The sequence below is a fragment of the Brienomyrus brachyistius genome, chromosome 7, assembly GCF_023856365.1.
Source record: "Brienomyrus brachyistius isolate T26 chromosome 7, BBRACH_0.4, whole genome shotgun sequence".
NCBI classification, from domain to species: Eukaryota; Metazoa; Chordata; class Actinopteri; order Osteoglossiformes; family Mormyridae; genus Brienomyrus; species Brienomyrus brachyistius.
Window position 1 is genome coordinate 6,566,686 of NC_064539.1, and position 17,840 is coordinate 6,584,525.

The 17,840-nt window shown below is 44.7% G+C and overlaps 1 protein-coding gene across 3 annotated transcripts in view; it reads left to right on the forward strand.

Moving 5' to 3' along the window:
* Positions 1 to 17,840, forward strand: part of LOC125746383 (astrotactin-2-like) — a 297,596-nt gene that overhangs the window by 266,930 nt on the left and 12,826 nt on the right. For all 3 annotated transcript variants that reach the window (XM_049020314.1, XM_049020311.1, XM_049020312.1), the window contains exon 20: positions 7,836 to 7,977. In XM_049020314.1, the coding sequence (XP_048876271.1) occupies positions 7,836 to 7,977 (142 nt within the window). The remainder of the gene's footprint in view (positions 1 to 7,835; positions 7,978 to 17,840) is intronic.

Here is a 17,840-nt window from a genome sequence, read left to right on the forward strand (position 1 = left end):
ATAACGAAATCTAAATTGCCAAACAGAAGATTGATTTTCTGACATCACGAAAATATTGATTTTCACGGTATGAGCGGCTGTTGTAAGTTGGATGTCTGGGCTAAACTTGAGTTGAAATACGGTGAGGAAAGCACCATTAATTATCATCATCATCTCTGGCATTTGTTTTGGGTCTGTTCTCGTTCATTTCCGGATTGTTTAGCATCTTATATTTTATCATTATGATCTGTGTGGCTCCACGTATGAACTGTACACGGACAGTATAGCATTTCTGCTGTAAATATAATTAGAAAATCTCCAAAGTAAAGACTGTCATCCATGCTTGTCATTAGTGGTTATGTTGACTGTAACCAGTGAAAAGCCTGGTAATTACAATCCAATCAAAATCTCATCAGCAGTACACTTCCCCCTGAGCTTCACTATGCAGAAATGTATTTTGAACCAAGAAACATATACAGAACTTGTATATAAAACGATGAAATCAGACTTGTGATAAATAATATGGACAAGCAAATGGAAATTGGACAAAATTGATTGGGTTTTATACAGAAAAACCAACAACATTAGGACTGAAGAGGAAAAGCAGCCAGTCGCCATTCTCAACGGTTTTTGGTTCTCAAAAACAAGTTTTTGGTTCTCATGTTAATTTTTAATGATCTGTCTAGCATGAAATACACTGGGTGGGTTCATGACATCACACGTAAAGATTGTCGTAAATGTACAGAAATACGTACATGAATACTCTTATTTTGATATTCTTACATCGTGAAACCTGGCATTTTTGCTCCCATGATCTGCCTTAACCTGCCATCACATTGTATTTCCTGTTTAGGGCCCAATAACAGAGACTGCCAGCGTTTGCTAACCCTTGGAAGTTTTCTAAGGTGCCACGATTTACAGCCGAAGTCATCGATCTGATCGGATTTGATCGACTCGGCCTGACTTTGTGTGATGTCTTGTTATCCCTGCCTGTAATTAAGTTGCAGCGGGTGGCCGGGCGGGAAGCGTCTCGATCCGGTGACCTCAGCACCTGCGGCATTCCGAGGAGTCCTCGTGGCCGTCTGCCAGCATCGTTTACTCACCGACGTTTTGGGCCAGAACCTCTGGGATTCACCAGAACCAGACCTTTCTCTACATAAATTTAACTCTGGCCTTCTGTTTCTGTCCTGTTATGCTTCCCCAGCTTTATTACCTGAGGCAAACTCGGACCGCCAATTGTGTGGGGGGGGGGGGGGAGGCGTAATGCCTAACACAGATGTCTTGCTGTAAATCCAGACCCACTCCCCTCCACCCCACCCCCCCCCCAGGGGGAAAGGACAGTGCGGCGTGATTTGAGGGGGAAAGCCATCCCAGCATCGCTGGTGTGGGTGTCAAGTGAGGACAGAGTACGTGTGTGTGCCAGGCGCCGAGCGTGGCAGCAAACAACTGCAAGGCCAAGCCGACAAAATAAATCGCCCTCAAGTCCTTTTTAGCACGTGCAAAGTGCAAGCCCGCCTCTGTCCAAGAGGGGGCGCCCACACGTAACTCGCCTGTGCACCCTCAGCTCGCGCCCTTAATTCTAGCAATGGAAGGGGTGCAAGCGCCATGGGGATCATGACGTCGAAACGTGTTGCTCACAAGGTCGTTTTTCGTAACGACCTGCAGTCCTGTGAAATTTGTCGGTTTGGGAACTTGGAACTTAGAAAGTGTCTCCGGGTTTGATCACATCTGCTGGTCGCCTGTATGGGATTTGAGCCTGCCTGATAGGATTGGTTGTCCCCAAACATGACATCGAGTTTCAGTCCAATTTACATCCCAGTGCTGGGATGCTTTTCTCATTTGTTCTTCAACAGCGATGCTCGGGGATATTTGAGAATGTGGGATTGAAGGGAAAAAAGGGACGAATATCCTGGTAGCTTGGCGCGGCTGATTGGAGGAGCAGAGAAATGACAGAGTAACAGCTGTGTTGATCTGGAGAGCTGAGTGTGAGAGTGTCTCCCTGCTTTATATACCACCTGATCTCATGATTAAAATGTAAACAGTTCGCGATTACAGGCTGGTTCAAAATGCGCGTGGTTTACATTCCAGGCCGGCACGTTTACCTAAAATCTGTTAATAAAATGTAGCTATAACAGTCTGTCACCTGTGACACCAGGGCGGACGCACTGACACTTTAAAGACATTTTTCAGCTGAGGAGTCACAGCCGGGTACGGGGTCTGTATTCCTGACCGCCACACATGTTGTAAAACATAAAAAAATATATAATAAAATGAAGTGCGTTTCACTTGGCATTCTGTAAAAAGCTTGGTTTTGCCATGAAACACAGGCTCAATATGTATTTCTGTGGAACAGGAAAGGTGGTAAAAACATTGTGTTTGAGTTTGTATGGGCACCTAAATGTCGGTTTTCTGCAGATCTTCCCTGTGTGTGTTGGGCAACCAGAACCTTACCAGGAGTTCAGACTTGTCACCTGCTGGTCCTGATACCATGGTTATCTTTCCATGATATCAGTTTTTGACAATGGCCAACTTGAGACTATAAGACAGATTAATACAGGCATAAGCAATTAAGCCCAAACTTCTAGTCTAATATTTGTCCTTCACTAAATTCCGTAGTAGAATTATCAGCTCGGTACAGTATTAGTCTTTCATATGCAAAATCAATTTGCAGGTAAATCAAGTATCGCTGGCCAAAACTAGTCAAGCAAAGGGAAAATGAATTATTTATCCTGATTTGCCAGAAGGCATATCGCCCATTTTGATTTTTAGAGCAGTCCACTTTGATTACTACTGATTGCTGAAGCAACTATGCAACTGTTTAACCTGGTATTGGCTAAATGGCTACAGATTATTTGCCATATTATATCAAATTCTACTTCTTCTTCTTGGGAATTTTTTTTTTCTCCATATGCGTGTGGTTCTGCTGTTTTTTAAGAGCAACGACAGGTGAGCTTCGTGGGTTATTAAACTGGCTTGTATTTAAGACCCGTTTGGAAGGTAGACCAGTTGTTGTTACCAATCTGTCCTAATCAAATCACCACAACACGCACGACCGTGATGTCCGTGGGCCCTTCGCCTTGGAAACAGGACGACCACACATGTGATAAAGGATAAACAACTGACACAAATGGATTCCAGCTTGCCCCTACTGTATATGTCTGACTGGTATTTCCCCCTCTGTACCCCCAGATAGAGAAGTCACCTGATGTTTGCCATCCGGTTTTAATCTGCAAGTAAAACACTCGATCACTCAACATGTTGCAACAGAATTCCTCCATAATTCCCACCATCTGTGTGTTGTTTTGCTCATATTGACGGTCTGTCTGGGGAGGGGGGGCAGAGGTGGGTACAGCAGACGAATCTCACCCTGGGCTTGACCCCGAGGGTGGGGGAGGTCGCGGTTACCTGAAAGCCCGGAGCCGCGGGGAAGAGATGCTGTGGCACTGGGGGCGCGGAGGCGTCTCGCGCGGACGGAGCCTCACTGAGGCGTGTCCATCCGCCAGTGTGCCCCTATCGTTCACGCTACTTAACACATGTATGCGATCTGTGCTTCTCTTCAAGGGTCGCTCATGAATCATTTATAAGTTGAACCATGCAGATAGAGGAATGCTGGGTAATTAAACTGAACCAAAGAACTGGACCAGACCACCTCACCATATTTATGCCAAAAGCGTAAAGCTTCAAATGCTGATTCGCCGCGTTTATTAACTCTAATATCCACTTATCACTACTGACACACGCATCAATGTTTTTCTTATTAGGAAAACGGAGGGTGAGAACTGAACTCACAAAATATCGGTTAATGCATTTTCATATCGCTTGGGGTGCCTCTTAAAGAAGCCCCACCCACATTTTTAATGACTGGAAGCTTCTGTCTTTTCCTGTTTTTTGACAAAGCAGTGCATTTAATTTTTTAATGGGCATTAAGAAGGGGCTTAATAGGTTTTATAAAACTAGCAAGGTTTAAATGAGGGGGGGGGGGTCCTGGATGGAGTGGATCCCCGCCAGACTCCCCAGGCCCTGGGCTCCACCCCCTATCCCACAGGCGTGAGGCCCCTCAGAAGTGAGAAGGGGCATCTGGCCTGGAGCTGTCGGGGGTGAGATATTTTCCCATACAGCGGGTTCACGGCGGCCCTTGGCACAGTGGAAGTATTACCTAGTGGGGTGAGACGAGGTGACGGTGCCTCAGAGCAACATCTGTCCTGCTGTGGGAGGGGGGGGGGGCAGCTGGATCCCATGACTGCCAGCCTTAACGTGCACCCCGAGTCACACCGCGGTTATGTGCCTTCATACACGTACTGTATGTTACCGCATATGCTTGCGTATATATTGAGTGCGGTTAACTGTCCGGCCGTATAATGTCACTACAAGGTGTTGACATTTTGAACCTGTAATAGCTAATGATTTAATTAAGGCTTGTTTCTTTTTAAATGAACACACGTGAATATCTGACACAGGGGTAAGGATGCCTGAGGATTACGATGCTGTTCTGCATGCCTGTCGTCGTACGTCCTTACGCTGGTATAAGTAATATGTTCGAATCGTAGTGTCCTCTCAGGCGTGTAACAGATTCACTTTGAGATCGCCACTCATCACCACTGCACATCCCCCGTTGACCTGACAGTGGATTCTAAACTCACCAGGGGTGGCTATTTTGGAGGAAAAAGGTCTCCTCTAACATATGGTTCTTCTCCGCTTTTTCGTTTGGGTTGGGGTACTTTTTCCCACCCCTTTTCCCTTTTTTTCCGCAGTTTGCATCGAGGCCCACCAAGCCACCAGCCCCAACATGTCCCCGAGAAATCCCCTCATCGCACTTTTGATTTATTCTGATTGTCAAAACACGCAAAGATGTTATTCCTATCTGCACCATGCTCCAAAAACGTAACCTTAAAATTGAAAAGCCGACCCCCCCCCAACCCGCCCCCGTTACCATCAGCCTCCCCACTCCTCTTGTCTCTTTCTGCCTCACTGAAGCAGAGGAGACCCATCGTGGATTCTAGTCGTTCTTGTACCTCTGCCAGAAATGCTTCTAATTTGAAATCTTTGTTGCTCCGTGTCAGACAGGTCTCTGCACTCCGCGCCGGTGAGCAGATTGCGGTCGACTTTCCGGACCTCGGCTCGGTTTCCGCCACAGGGAGCGGAAACCTCAGGCCGATGCCGCCTTGCCAGAATGATACATGTGGCACCCACCTAACTAAAATAGAGGGTGCACACGATGGCCTGGCACACGCCTTCCCAAGGTGCGAAATGACGGCGTTCTCGTGCCAGCGCAAAGGCATCCCCTTGCTGCTCTGGAGCGGACGCCATGCGGCAGCCGGGCGTCAGCTGGCGTAAACAAGTGGCGGTGTTCCAAAGTGAAAAAAGTCACAGGGGTGGACCAATTAAAACACAGGGGCCCTTACGAGGAGCTGTAGATCTGCCCCATAAATTCTCCAGATCCCCGCAGGACGCGGGCCAAGGCCACACATACGGTGAAATCATAATGTGGATGTTTACAGAACTCCTGCCCGCGGCTCTCAGACAGGACAGCGATGCCTGAGGAGATCAAAGACACAATGCGCCACTAAGAAAATACGACCATTTCTATAACAAGGCCGCCCCGATAAATTATCCCCCTGAACAATTGCAGACGTGCAAACATAACCTTTTAGCAATAAATAAAATATTGCGGCTTAAAACAGCGGATTCATTGTTTCACTGCGTCAAAGTGCGAAAGGCTTTAATTCGGGATACGTGTTAATAAACAGCCTTGGGTAGCCTCGATAATACTAATGGACACTAATGTGCGTTTTCAATAATCAGTTTTCTTGTCTGTGGCCTTTCTGTCGTAAACGTTTGCCGTCGAGACGGACAGTTTATTAATGCTTCTGGCAATTGCCCCAGGAGAATGCTACCCGTAGTCACAGACAGAAACCTAGCAACGCGTAAGTGTTGTCTCCTCTATGTTTTCCTGGTTACAATAGAAACCGACATAAAGTTAATCTGAATAAGAAGCTTAAGTACGAAGATTTTGGCGGGAGAGGAATGGAGATGGACTGCTACGTCAAAGGCACAGAGGGAGATTATTAAAGGCTTAAGGTATAGAGGTAGCGTAGTGGTTCAGGAGAAAGACTTTTAGTGGCTCAAAAATTAGTGGCAGTAGTAGTAGCGTAAAAAGCCATCTTAGTGCCATAATATTTTCTTGTGTAAAGTGCTAACGCTCTGCTATTTATTCACCTCATCGCGCTAATGTCGCTACAGTCGCTAAACTCAATAAAAATGAAAGGTAACCAAGGTTAGCAGCCCTGCTGTGTCCATCGTGCTGCTATTGACCTTGTGTGCTAAATGATGAGACTGAATACAGCCAGCGCTCATGGGTGAGGCCCGTGTCCAAGCCTTTAGTCTCAGTGTGAGCCATCCTGTCCCTGCCCCGTCACCCGAAATGTGTTTCATGTATCAGTTGACCCACTGGGAGAGACCAGGGTCTATGAGGACATCTTGAGCTAAAGTAAATAATCAAACTATATCTATCTATCTATCTGACTGTCTATCTGTCTATCTATGTGTGTGTGTGTGTGTGTGTGTGTGTGTGTGTGTGTGTACACCTTGCCATTAAGACAAACTGGAACGCACGTTGGAGCCTTTTTTTTATACTGAAACCTCTTTCTAGGAAACAGTCAAATCCTTTTTTTGCTACAGTTGTTTGTCTTGCCGTCTCATGCACGTCCTTCCCACTCCTTCCAACAGCACTTGAAGTAGACGAGTTTCACGTGTTTATATGTCGTAAGCTGACGCTTAGGTTCTGTTCTCTGTCTCCCAGAAATAGTTCTGTTTCCAAAAACCATAATACTTTAAACTGCTCTGACAGCTCTCTCCGCCTCTTTTCATTTGTTTCACATCCCCCCTTCCCGTGACCATCGAGGGCTGGGCACCGTTCTGTACCTGTCCGTGTCAACCTAGTGCCATCATCGGCTTTTGTGACCGACGGTGTCCAGCGTCAGACCATTTTGCCAAATGCAGAGAGAATGTTTGCTGATTCATGCACATTTTGTAATTATATGGTGTAACTTAACAAACTCCAGAGATGTTTTTTAAAATTGCAGATTTGAAAAAGCATTAAGTCTATGTTTTGATTATTTTTTTTTATATAGTATTCCACTTTCATTGCTTCTTATTTAAAATTCTTTTGTAAGAATCCATCATATTACAAAGGTATATTTAAAGTATGTTACGTTACAGATGCAACTATTGAACTAACCTATTACTGGGAATATTTCCTCAAATTGATTTAGAGCAAATATGCTAAATAATTAACATATCTTTCTGTGCTTTATTTGGATCTGAAACGAAACTGAAAACCTCTCATGGGTATTAAAAAAAACAATTTTAGCTTTGTTGACCTCCATAACTCGACTAGATCCCAACAGAAGTGATAAACAGAAGCATAACTGGGTCAGTATTGTCAGTTATCCACTTACATGTTGTTATCTTTTTAAATCCAATTTAAGATTAAGCTTCAGTCAAACGCAGTCTCACATTTCCTGCAGCATTTTGCCTTTGGTGCCTCACGTAAAGGTTTTGCTTCCTTTAGGGATTTGAATAAGCTGCTTACTTGAACCCGGTCCTGCAAATATTATGTTGACTTTCGGAAAGAAAAAAAAAATCCACATAGGAATATAGAAGTGTGTCCAAGCCGGTGGCCTAGGTGTTACTGTGTTGGTTCGTTACGAGTTCCGCTTGGGATTTGAACCTTTACACTCGAATCAACACTGCAATCCCCACCGGCTGGTCTCATGTGAAAAACAAGAGCATCTGTCCCTGTATAGGAAGGGTAATGGTGTGTTTTTGTCTGTATGTTCCTCTCTCTGTTTGTCCAGGGGAAGTGTTAAGCCTTGTGGACGACCTTCTTTCTGGCCTGGGGTCTTCGTGTGTGGTGGTGGGGAAACGTAGCAGCGAGCACCCCCATACGGCCCTGTATACCTTGGTCTTCAAGTGCCTAGAGCCGGACAGCCTCTATAAGTAAGAATCCACGCATCCGTCCACTAGGGGCACTGTTACTCAACTGTTGTGTCCATTTTCATTCAATATGCCAAGTGTGTGGTCAAAAAAAGAATATTTAGTTTTTTGTTTTTTTTTATCAATGTCTACTTCTTTTGTTTGTTTTTTTTAACAATGCATGAAGGCATTGTGGCTACTGTTAGTGCATTAGCTTCTAATTACTATTACTGTACCATTTTATATTTTTTCAAATAAATTTGGGTCAAAATTTGAAAAATTTTGGCTATGACTTAATGCCCAGGAAACATGTGGGTCCAAATATTAAACCACTGATCTAGTGCAAGAAGGTCAGGGGAAGGTTGGTAAGGGGATGTTGTTCAAATTTAAGTACTTGCTATAATACAAATGATAATAATTTCATTCTTTCATTTCAAATGTTGAACCGCATTTATGGGTTTCAGTAACCAGTAACCCCTCAGTATTTTTGTGAAGTGTTCACCTTGGTCCTGCTTGGAAAGTTAGAAAAATAGCACGCTAATGAAAGCAAAATAGCCTGACGGATTAGATTTGGCAGATCAGAATGAAGAGAAAATAACGTTGTGAAGGGAGAGGCCCACCACTGAAAGATGGGGTTCATTACTGCCCCAGATGCTGAAATTGCCTTGTGTGGATGGTGATTATCTTGATTTTAGTATACTCAGCAAGCCTGTTTTTAGGTTCACTATAAGGATCAGCATTGTTTTAATAGAACGAAACAAAGGAAAACTTGTCAAGAAACTATTATGCACTGTTTTGCTGATTTTAGGGATAGTGACACCTCTTTTTTACAAAGGAAGATCGTCATTGAGAGTTTTTTTTTCTTATCTCTGCTTCCCTACTTTTTTTTCTGACTGGCAAGTTAGTACCTCCATAAATCTTCTTTTATGCTCCAGGTAAGAAGCCGTCTATGTGGTCTGAATGCATTAAGGACTTGGGCTTCTTCCAAGCCCAGTTTATCACGCACAAAATCCTTCATAAAAGTCAAATATTTTTGCATAAACGCATGAGAGTCGGCTCCGTTAAATCCCGCCACAGTCGACAGGACACTATTAGGATGTAGACTCGGTGAACTGACACTGATAGAATATAACTTAGAAAGGGGTTTGCTGCCCCCCCCCCCCCCTCCGGATAATCAGGAGAACATCTGGATCATATATCATAAGGTCAACAAGGGTCTAGAGTTGGTATTCAGGGACATAACCATTCTTCCACACAAGTGCTTCAGTTTTGTGCCAGTTCTGATGGAAGTTAAAGCTATGGACATCTCTCCAGGTACTCCTCGGTCCTAGAGGTGCCGTGTGTTTTCCATGATTAAGCTGCAGGGCCATGGAGGAATGTCTGTGCTCCTTGAAGAACCCCCCTTGGTAGAGAGCGTGGTAACACACATGTCTTGGATAATGCGTTACGCAATGATATAAAGGAGCCTAACAGGCCTGGATTCCCAGGAAAACGACGCAAATCTAAAACATGCTAGTTGAGTTACCATGAATTCAGTATCCCTACGGGAAGTCGGCCTTCCGAGGTAGCCAAGGGCTCCGGGTTTGTCACCATGGCGCTAACGGTGATGGGAAGCACATTGTTCTCCACAGGAGGTGTCGCATGTTCGCCACGCATATTGCAAGCCACAGTACGTGATTTACACATGCAGAATCCATCCCCTGAAGTCCCCTGATGACCACTTTCAGACCTTCTCGGTGGAACCGATGCATTGCACGTCTTCTCCACGTGTTTCTGGTCACTGCTACCCGTCAAAGGGAATGTCATAATCTAATTTTCCTCGAGTGACACAACCTTCCTTGGCCGACGCGTCAAGTTTGTTTTAACACGTCGGGGATCCCTGCGGGATTCCTCGTTCTGCTCGCGTACGCACAACAAGAAAACCGCAAGCAAGAGGTTTACAGTACGTCTCTCTTTTTCGTTCATGTGTGGAAATGACTTACTGTGCCTTTGCAAATCTTCTCCTAATAATACCCCTGTGCTTTGTACATCTCCTGTACATCACACCTCTACCACTCCTCTTCCAACAATGTTTTTATAAAATTTACTATTTTCTCTGCTAACTATTGTGGACTCTCACATCATCATATTGTGGAATCTCACATCGCGTTATTTTTAATAATACAGCCTTGATCCCCAGACCAGGTTGCGGCTTACAGTTCCCTCGGTCTTTGGCACTATTCCCAAACCGTTGCCATGCTGGTCTTGACCACAAAGGCACCAAAATGCATGTGTCTGAATGATCACAGGAGGCTTCAAAATGTGGTTTGTTCCGTTGGCTGCAGACATTACAGACGTCCCCAAACCCGGACAATCACCTCCTAACCTTGTTATGTTGTCGTTCTTCTCTCCATATGATTGTGAAGAGCACTTCATCCAGTCCATTTTTTCAATAAATCATATAGGGCTCGATTGTACAGAATCAGTCAAGCTTCTCTCCTTTTCTGAGCAGACATAAAAAGCTGTAAACTTTGCTTACATCTGTCGCTCTTTTGAAAGCAAACATAGAACAGACTTTATCAATTTTCAGTTCCCCAAAGTAGCCTTGTGGGTTTTTTTTTTTAGCATCGCATGTTTTCCATGCGGGTGCATTAATTTAGCCACTGGAACACCAGTTAAATATGCACCGGCATGCTTAGCATTGAATGGGCCAGATCATTTTGAATCTTGTAGCTTATCAAACGATTTCATTTACAGCTGTGTACATAGCATGCAGTTGATATTTACCCTATTTAGGAAGCTGGATAGTTTACCGACTAAACCTGTCAACCACCATGCTTAGCAGGGCTTATTTTGGGATGAGAACCCATGTCCACGTCCAGCAAGGCGTCTTCTCTCTCATTCCCTTGTCGTCTGCCAAAAAAACACATGTCCTCCTCTTCCTACGCCCTGCACTGTCCATGTCTTCACAATTTTCTTCTGTAGTATGGAGTACTGGCTTGAGAAAACGAGACTAATTGAACTGGGAGAAGGCACAAGTCATCCAGGTCAGTGGCATTACAGGAATATGCAGGCTACCGCATAATGGCTAGCTTTTGTCCCACTGTAGAACATCATCTGTCTTGGTAATTACAGGAGAGGGGTAATTCTTCACTTTTTACTGTGACAATTTTTCAAGAATTGTGTGCTTATTTGTGCAGTCCGCACATTACACTACATCCCTGGAGGTGATGGCTCAACAAGTTCAGACGCTCTGTCTGTGATCTGAGTTGGCAGGGCGATCTTGCTATTTGTCACCTACACATGGCCCTTAATCCTCAGTTGCTTCAGGGACTGTCTGACTCTGCCTTCTCAGATATATATGGTGGTCAAATACCAGCACCTGCTAAATAAATGAAATGTAAATGAAACCTAGTGTCAGACAGGTTAGGGTTAGGGTTAGGGTTAGGGTGCACGGCGGGGATGGAAGAAGGTCCCTGTGGCATCTTATGTTAGCCAGGTGCAGAATGCACATTTTCACATGTTGGCGCCACCACCTTGAACGTGGGAAAGACGTCCCAAAGTAGAAGCTGCTTCTTTGGTGTCAAACGGTGCCGCCTCACAAGACAAACTTGTCTCGAGAGCGCGTGCTTCCAGTTAGAATGTCTGGCACAGCGGCACAGCAGTGGCAGTAATGTCCTGGGTAGATTCCCTGGCCAGCGGGTTCACTGTAGAGGACGAGATGAACAGGGCCTCTCCAAATGGGGTGGGGTTCTACTTTGGCGTGTCTCTGAAAGTTGGCAAGGTCACTGGTTGTTGCCTTTTACCACTTTGATTATAAAAATAATTTAGGGTAAAGATATCAACAGAAATGGTGTGTGAGTGTGCCCTGCGATGGGCTGGCCCCCCATCCTGGGTTGTTCCCAGCCTCGTGCCCATTGCTTCCGGGATAGGCTCCGGACCCCCCGCGACCCAGTAGGATAAGCGGTTTGGAAAATGGATGGATGGGTGGATATCAACAGAAACCCCCCCACACAACCCTTTGTATCTGGTTTTGTTGCATTTTGAAACTTAAACGAGAGGAAAGGTTTCTGTTCAAATAACTGCCTATTCTAATTTTCAACAATACATTTTTCTACAGTGTAATGATATTGCTTCGATAAATAACGGAGAACAGAGGTGCTACAACTGCTAGTCTTTTTCGAAAGACTGCAGTTATGTAATTTATGACATTTATTAAGAATCTCACGTACAATTGTAGCATTACATGCCACGTGGTGTTGTTAAGCTAGTGTTATATAGCCAGAGTTTATTATGAGAGTTAATTTGTTTCCGATTGCGTGCTACAGATTCCAACACCAATTATGATACTGAGGACAGAGAGACTAAACATCATGGTGGGTCAATGAGCAGTATTACTAATTGTAAAGTATTGAGGAAAGTTTGGCTGTGAGCAGGTGGATGTAGGCGAGGTTTGGGGATAGAACAGGTACAGCAGACAGGTCAGGATAGGCAGACTGCTAGTTGTTGTGGGAGGACCCTCGCTTTTTGTGAAGCCACCCCACGTAAATGCCAGCTTCAGCATTCATCTCGGCCGCCGGCGCGGTCAGTGAAAGTGGCGTTTTGCTGCTGAGTGGGCGGACATATTATTTCAAAAGCTGTCTTGATATCAAACGTTGTTTTCTTACCATTGAACCGCAGTGAGAGGTTCCAGATGTGACATTCTCCTCCCGGGGGTGAGGGGGTTGGGGGGGGGGCGGGGGGGTCTTGGGCGTGTGACCACGTTTGTCCAGAACAATAACATCTCTTCTCAATTAGTAGCAGCTTCCTTACGTCTGGGAAGCACAGCGGATGTTTTTGGGGGAACTGGGGCCATGGGTCACAGTGAAGGACCCGGTTCCGCTCCGCTCCGGGCCCTCCGATGTTGGAGCGGACGAAAAGTGGCAAAAGAATCACCTGGGGCACGTGCTGTCCTCAAACGTAAGGGGAAACCGGCCCATGGTTCGAGGGCAGATTCCCCGGTACTCCTTCCATCTGATGTTATATACTGAGTCTATCTCTCCTCTTTGTGCAGGATCCAGTAAAATTAAAATATGATTCCTTTCTTCGGTCTCTTCCAGTTTTTGTTTGCTGAACATTTATTTGATGTTAGAGAGCTGTTTATTAAATTCAAAGAGTGTGATTGATGACAGTACTGGAGCGTTAAGGAGTAGTGTTTTACGTGACGGGCCAGCCACGATGCCCCCTAGAGGTGGTCCCAGGGTAACACTGGAGTCTTTCCGAGCAGGATAGAAATAGATCTGCCGTTAATTATCATGGGTGTCACCGCATCAACCCTCCTCCCCCCAACAAAGCTATTTAACCCCTCATCTTTCCACCACTTGCAGACATGCCATCTTTGAAGAAAGCGTTTTACTTTACATGTTTGTCATCTAAGATTTTGGAGGGGGCTGTTTTTTTGGCCAGCCAAGGAGGTAATTGTGCCAAAAAGTCTGAATTACTTGTCTGTAGAGGAAACCAAATGAACCTCACTTTCCTTTTTGCACCCATATGTACACGTTTACACAATACACTATATACATGGGGGGATTAAAGCAGCCCAGATAGATACTGACACGCAGCTTCTCTATGGCTGCCCCATCGAAGCATGCCACTCGTACCAAATACAACGTTGTATATCGAAATGGCAGCCATCCTCGTGTGATGTCGCTTTGCCGCTTTTCAAAGAACTCAAGGGTCTATTCTTATAGTCTGATCAAAGCAATTCCTTTGTGCTCGGGCTGGCTGGGTTTCCATTTTATAGCATCATGCTGACAGAAAAAAAGCTCGCCGTCGTAAAACTCCCACGGTCAGAAATGTTACGGCTGCCCCCATAACAGGCCGGATGTTCGCTTTCTCCTGTAGCTTCGGGTGAACTGGCCAAAGAGCATTGCTTTGATTACCAGCTCTCTGGCAGCAATTGTTTTCATTCTGTTGACCAATGTAGCATTGTTTTTTTTCAAATTTTTAACTTTTGTTTTATCCAATCCTATATGCACAATATATGCAAACCTTGTGCTTCAGCGCACGGCGTGATTTAGCGAGACGCTAAATATGAACATGGAGGTTTATATAAATCTCTTCATATGTGCTCGTAAACTAGTCTTTTTCTTCTCCTCGTGTCTTATTCCAAGTGTTGGGATCGTACGAAGAGCTTGGCTCTTGTTCTCTGCCGCTCATGTCGAGCGCTCATCGTTGATGCATGCGGTGGTCACAGGGGGCCGGTGTCGGCGGGGACGTTCTGGCAAGAGCGCGGCCCTCTCCTGAGTCCACCGGGACACTTCAAGACAATCGGGGAGGCCGGCCAAGTCACCCCTTAGCAGTTCCAGAAGGATCTCTCCTGGACGAATTCCCCTTAAGTGTCAAGCGGAAGATGTCAGTTGTTTGAGTTAGTGGACGACGAGTGAAGTCACAAGCTTACTGTTGTTTATATTGTAGCTAAAGAAGTGTCTTGGGCTGCAGAGACTGGATCTCCGGCCAAGCGAGAGTGAACTGGGAGGGGCGGACGTAAGACCCCTCTAAGTACAGGAGATTTACTCAATCAACTCCTTTTAAATTCTGTCTGGTATACCGCATTCAGCAACCGAAGCTGAAATTCAGAAAGAAACAGTGCTATGACACCACTGGAATGGTCTGAAAAGCTCTTTTGGAGATCGGAGCGGACACACCATACGCTCTTCTATTGTTAGCTGTAGTCATCGCGAAGCCTTGGGTCAGTTGAGTTCAATTTGCATATCAAACCACACAGCCAAAAAAAATCCCCATTAATAATTTTGGTTTCAACCACTGATCCGCAGACTGCTTCCTCTGCGGCCACCGCCGACCATAATGGCAACTCCAGCAGATGTCCTTCCTGGGATGAGCTAAGAATGTATAATTTCCGAGCAATGGGCTCACCCAGAACGTAGATAGGGAGCAGGAGGGCACATGATGTTTGGTCCCAGGGAGTGGGTTAGGGACTTACCTTTTTACTGCAAGTATGGAGCCGGAGGATGCGCAGACGCCCAAGCGGGGACTTGGTGTCTCCCAAGCAAATGTCCAGTTGGTTATATGCAGAGGTGGAATGTTCAGGTCCAGAAAGTACAAATCCAGACCAAGATTTTGTTCCAACCAATCAGTTGAGTAATCTGCGACTCTTTATACTCAACTGGTTGGTTGAAACAAAATCTTGGTCTGGATCTGTACTTTCTGGACTTGGACTTTCCACCTCCAGCAGGACACCGCAGCAGCAGGCATTGACAGATGGAGGAGAAAGCGCCGGCGACGATATTTGCCACTTTTGAGTCATCCGAACAATTAGTAGGAAGCAAGAGGGAGTCTCATTTTTCCGCAGACCACACACTGCACGTGCCCCACCCCCTGACCACACGATGTTAGCGATCACCACCCATTTTTCTCTGTCACTCCTGTGGATGTTTTCCCGCTCGGCTCCTCAGGCTTGCGTCTTCATGCTCGGACTCCTCCTGTCCTTTCCGTTGTCTTGACGTCATCTCAGTGAATTTTGGAGGTGAGATAGATTTATACTGCCAATTAATTACATTTATGGTAAATAATGGGGTAACTATTTATACTTAAAGTAATTTAATTGCATTTAATCATTTTATTTCCGCCTTCTACGGAATGACTTATGGTTATATACTTAATTGTTAAGCTAGAATTTTGCTGCAATTCCAGAGACTTACCATATCTCCTCATGGGGAGACTGTGGCATGTCTATGATCTGGATCTGACACCAGTGCCCCAAACTGGCCCCAAACTGGCCCAGCAGATAAAGTTTGGCTCACATGGAGTAAGACTCAGCCTGTGGGAAAAGCAGATTCACAAAAATTTAGCTAGTGTAAAAAATGTTTTGCTTTGTAGAGCCAAGTATTTTTAAACTGAATTGAGTAGCAGTTTTTATATATGTGTGCATGTTTCTGTATGATTTTTTAAAGATCACTTACTAAATTCATTGCAACTTTTGCAATTCTTTGGACCATGTGCAATTTTTTTTTTCATTCACAGAACGGCACGCAATAACCCCCATCCATTTTTATATATTTAAAAATAAATGCAACACAGTAAACTGGGGAACAGTTACAAAAATGAAGAACAATGTTATCCTGTTTGTACATTTTCTCTGACAAAGCCATAAGTGACCTGCCATTACTGTCCTTGGGGAGATGCTTACTAATGCCAAATATTTGTTGAATGTGTAACATTTACAGTGTATCCACACTGCACAATAGAGTTCTCCTATCTATCTATCTATCTATCTATCTATCTATCTATCTATCTATCTATCTATCTATCTATCTATCTATCTATCTATCTATCTATCTATCTATCTATCTATCTATCTATCTATCTATCTATCTATCTATCTATCTATCTATCTATCTAATCTATCTATCTGCCTGTATACCTGTCTGTCTGTCTGATCCAGTTCAACATTGTCTCTAGGTAGCTGATTAGGAAAATTTTGATTAAACTCGGCAAGAAGCATGAATGACCTTTGTACTCCAAGCAGTGAGGTTGGTGTATCTCCCTGAAACGCATCTCCTGTGGTCTAGTCTTACATCAGAACGAGCGGCAGCTATTGTCCAAGATGTTTCCTGGATTGTAGGAGAAAATCTGTAACAACCATTTTGGTTTGGAAAGGATTTTCATAAGAGTGGGATTTAGACATAATGTCGGTGAAATGAATATGTTTAGAAAAGTGCCTTTTATCATGCCAGGCTCTTTTAAAAGCAGAGCAACAAGTTGACAAGACATCTCCGAACCCCAACGAAACTGGCCAAAGTCGCCGATAAAAACAAAACCATTAAATTCACTGGACCATAACCCAACCACTTAATTCAAACAATTGCATACATGGTACATTGTTACAATAAGCACAGATTTGGCACCGGCTTTGCAGTGAAATCGAATTCTTTCATTGCCTTTTATGAGGTTTTTGGGGCATACCAGCGATCCCCCTCGACGCAAAACACGATCTAACGAAAAAATGTTAACAACGTACAAACAAGTCAAAATACAAACAAAACAATCGGTCAGCGGTATAAAATGTGGTTTGCAAGACTAGCAACGACAGAGTCAGCTATTTAATTATGCTTGCTTGAATGTCATTTTTTTTTTCTAGGGGGGTGAAAGTAAATGTGCAATTTGTACGTCTTGTGTCGTTATTTATTTATTTTATCCCGGTACTAATTTTAAACACGCAGAATCTGGATCCCACCACAGACATCTGTGGTTTTTTATTTTTTTTTTCTCGTGCAGTAAAACCGAGTGAAGGCCACATGTATTATTTGTGAGTGTGCATGAGGTCGCCGTTGAATAATTGGACGAGGTGCAGTGTTTAGAACATTAAGAGGAGGCTATTTACAGTAGATTGAATTATGTGCTGGTATTGGACAAACGTGCTGCAGACGCACCCCAGACCCTCAGGCCTGGTTCGCTCTGTTCTTTCTCAGCACGCCATGTTTATTTTGAATGTAGCCAGTAGTAGGGCACAGTATAGCCTTATTGTTTTCTTTATGGAAGCGTAAAAGCCGATCACCCCGCTCCCACCCCAGCGACTGCCGCCACCGTTTATTGGACGGTGGCGGACTGGGGTATCCGCGGGGAGTTCGCTGTTGGTCTTGGCAGCTCCCCCCCACAACCACGACCACCGCCACCCGCCGGAGAAATTAGCTGCTAACACTGCGCGATGTGCTATTGTCTATTGGCCAGAAGGACGAGTCGATAGCTAAAGGGAGAGATGGTGTCTGGGTGGTCCTTTAGTGTTATGGTAGTATGATTAAAAAAAGCAAAGTAGTGATACTTACGACTCAAGGCAGTCCAACATTCTTGGCTATGCTTCCATAACACCCAGATTGTTAGGCTCTCTTGGTCACTGTTTGTTTACATGG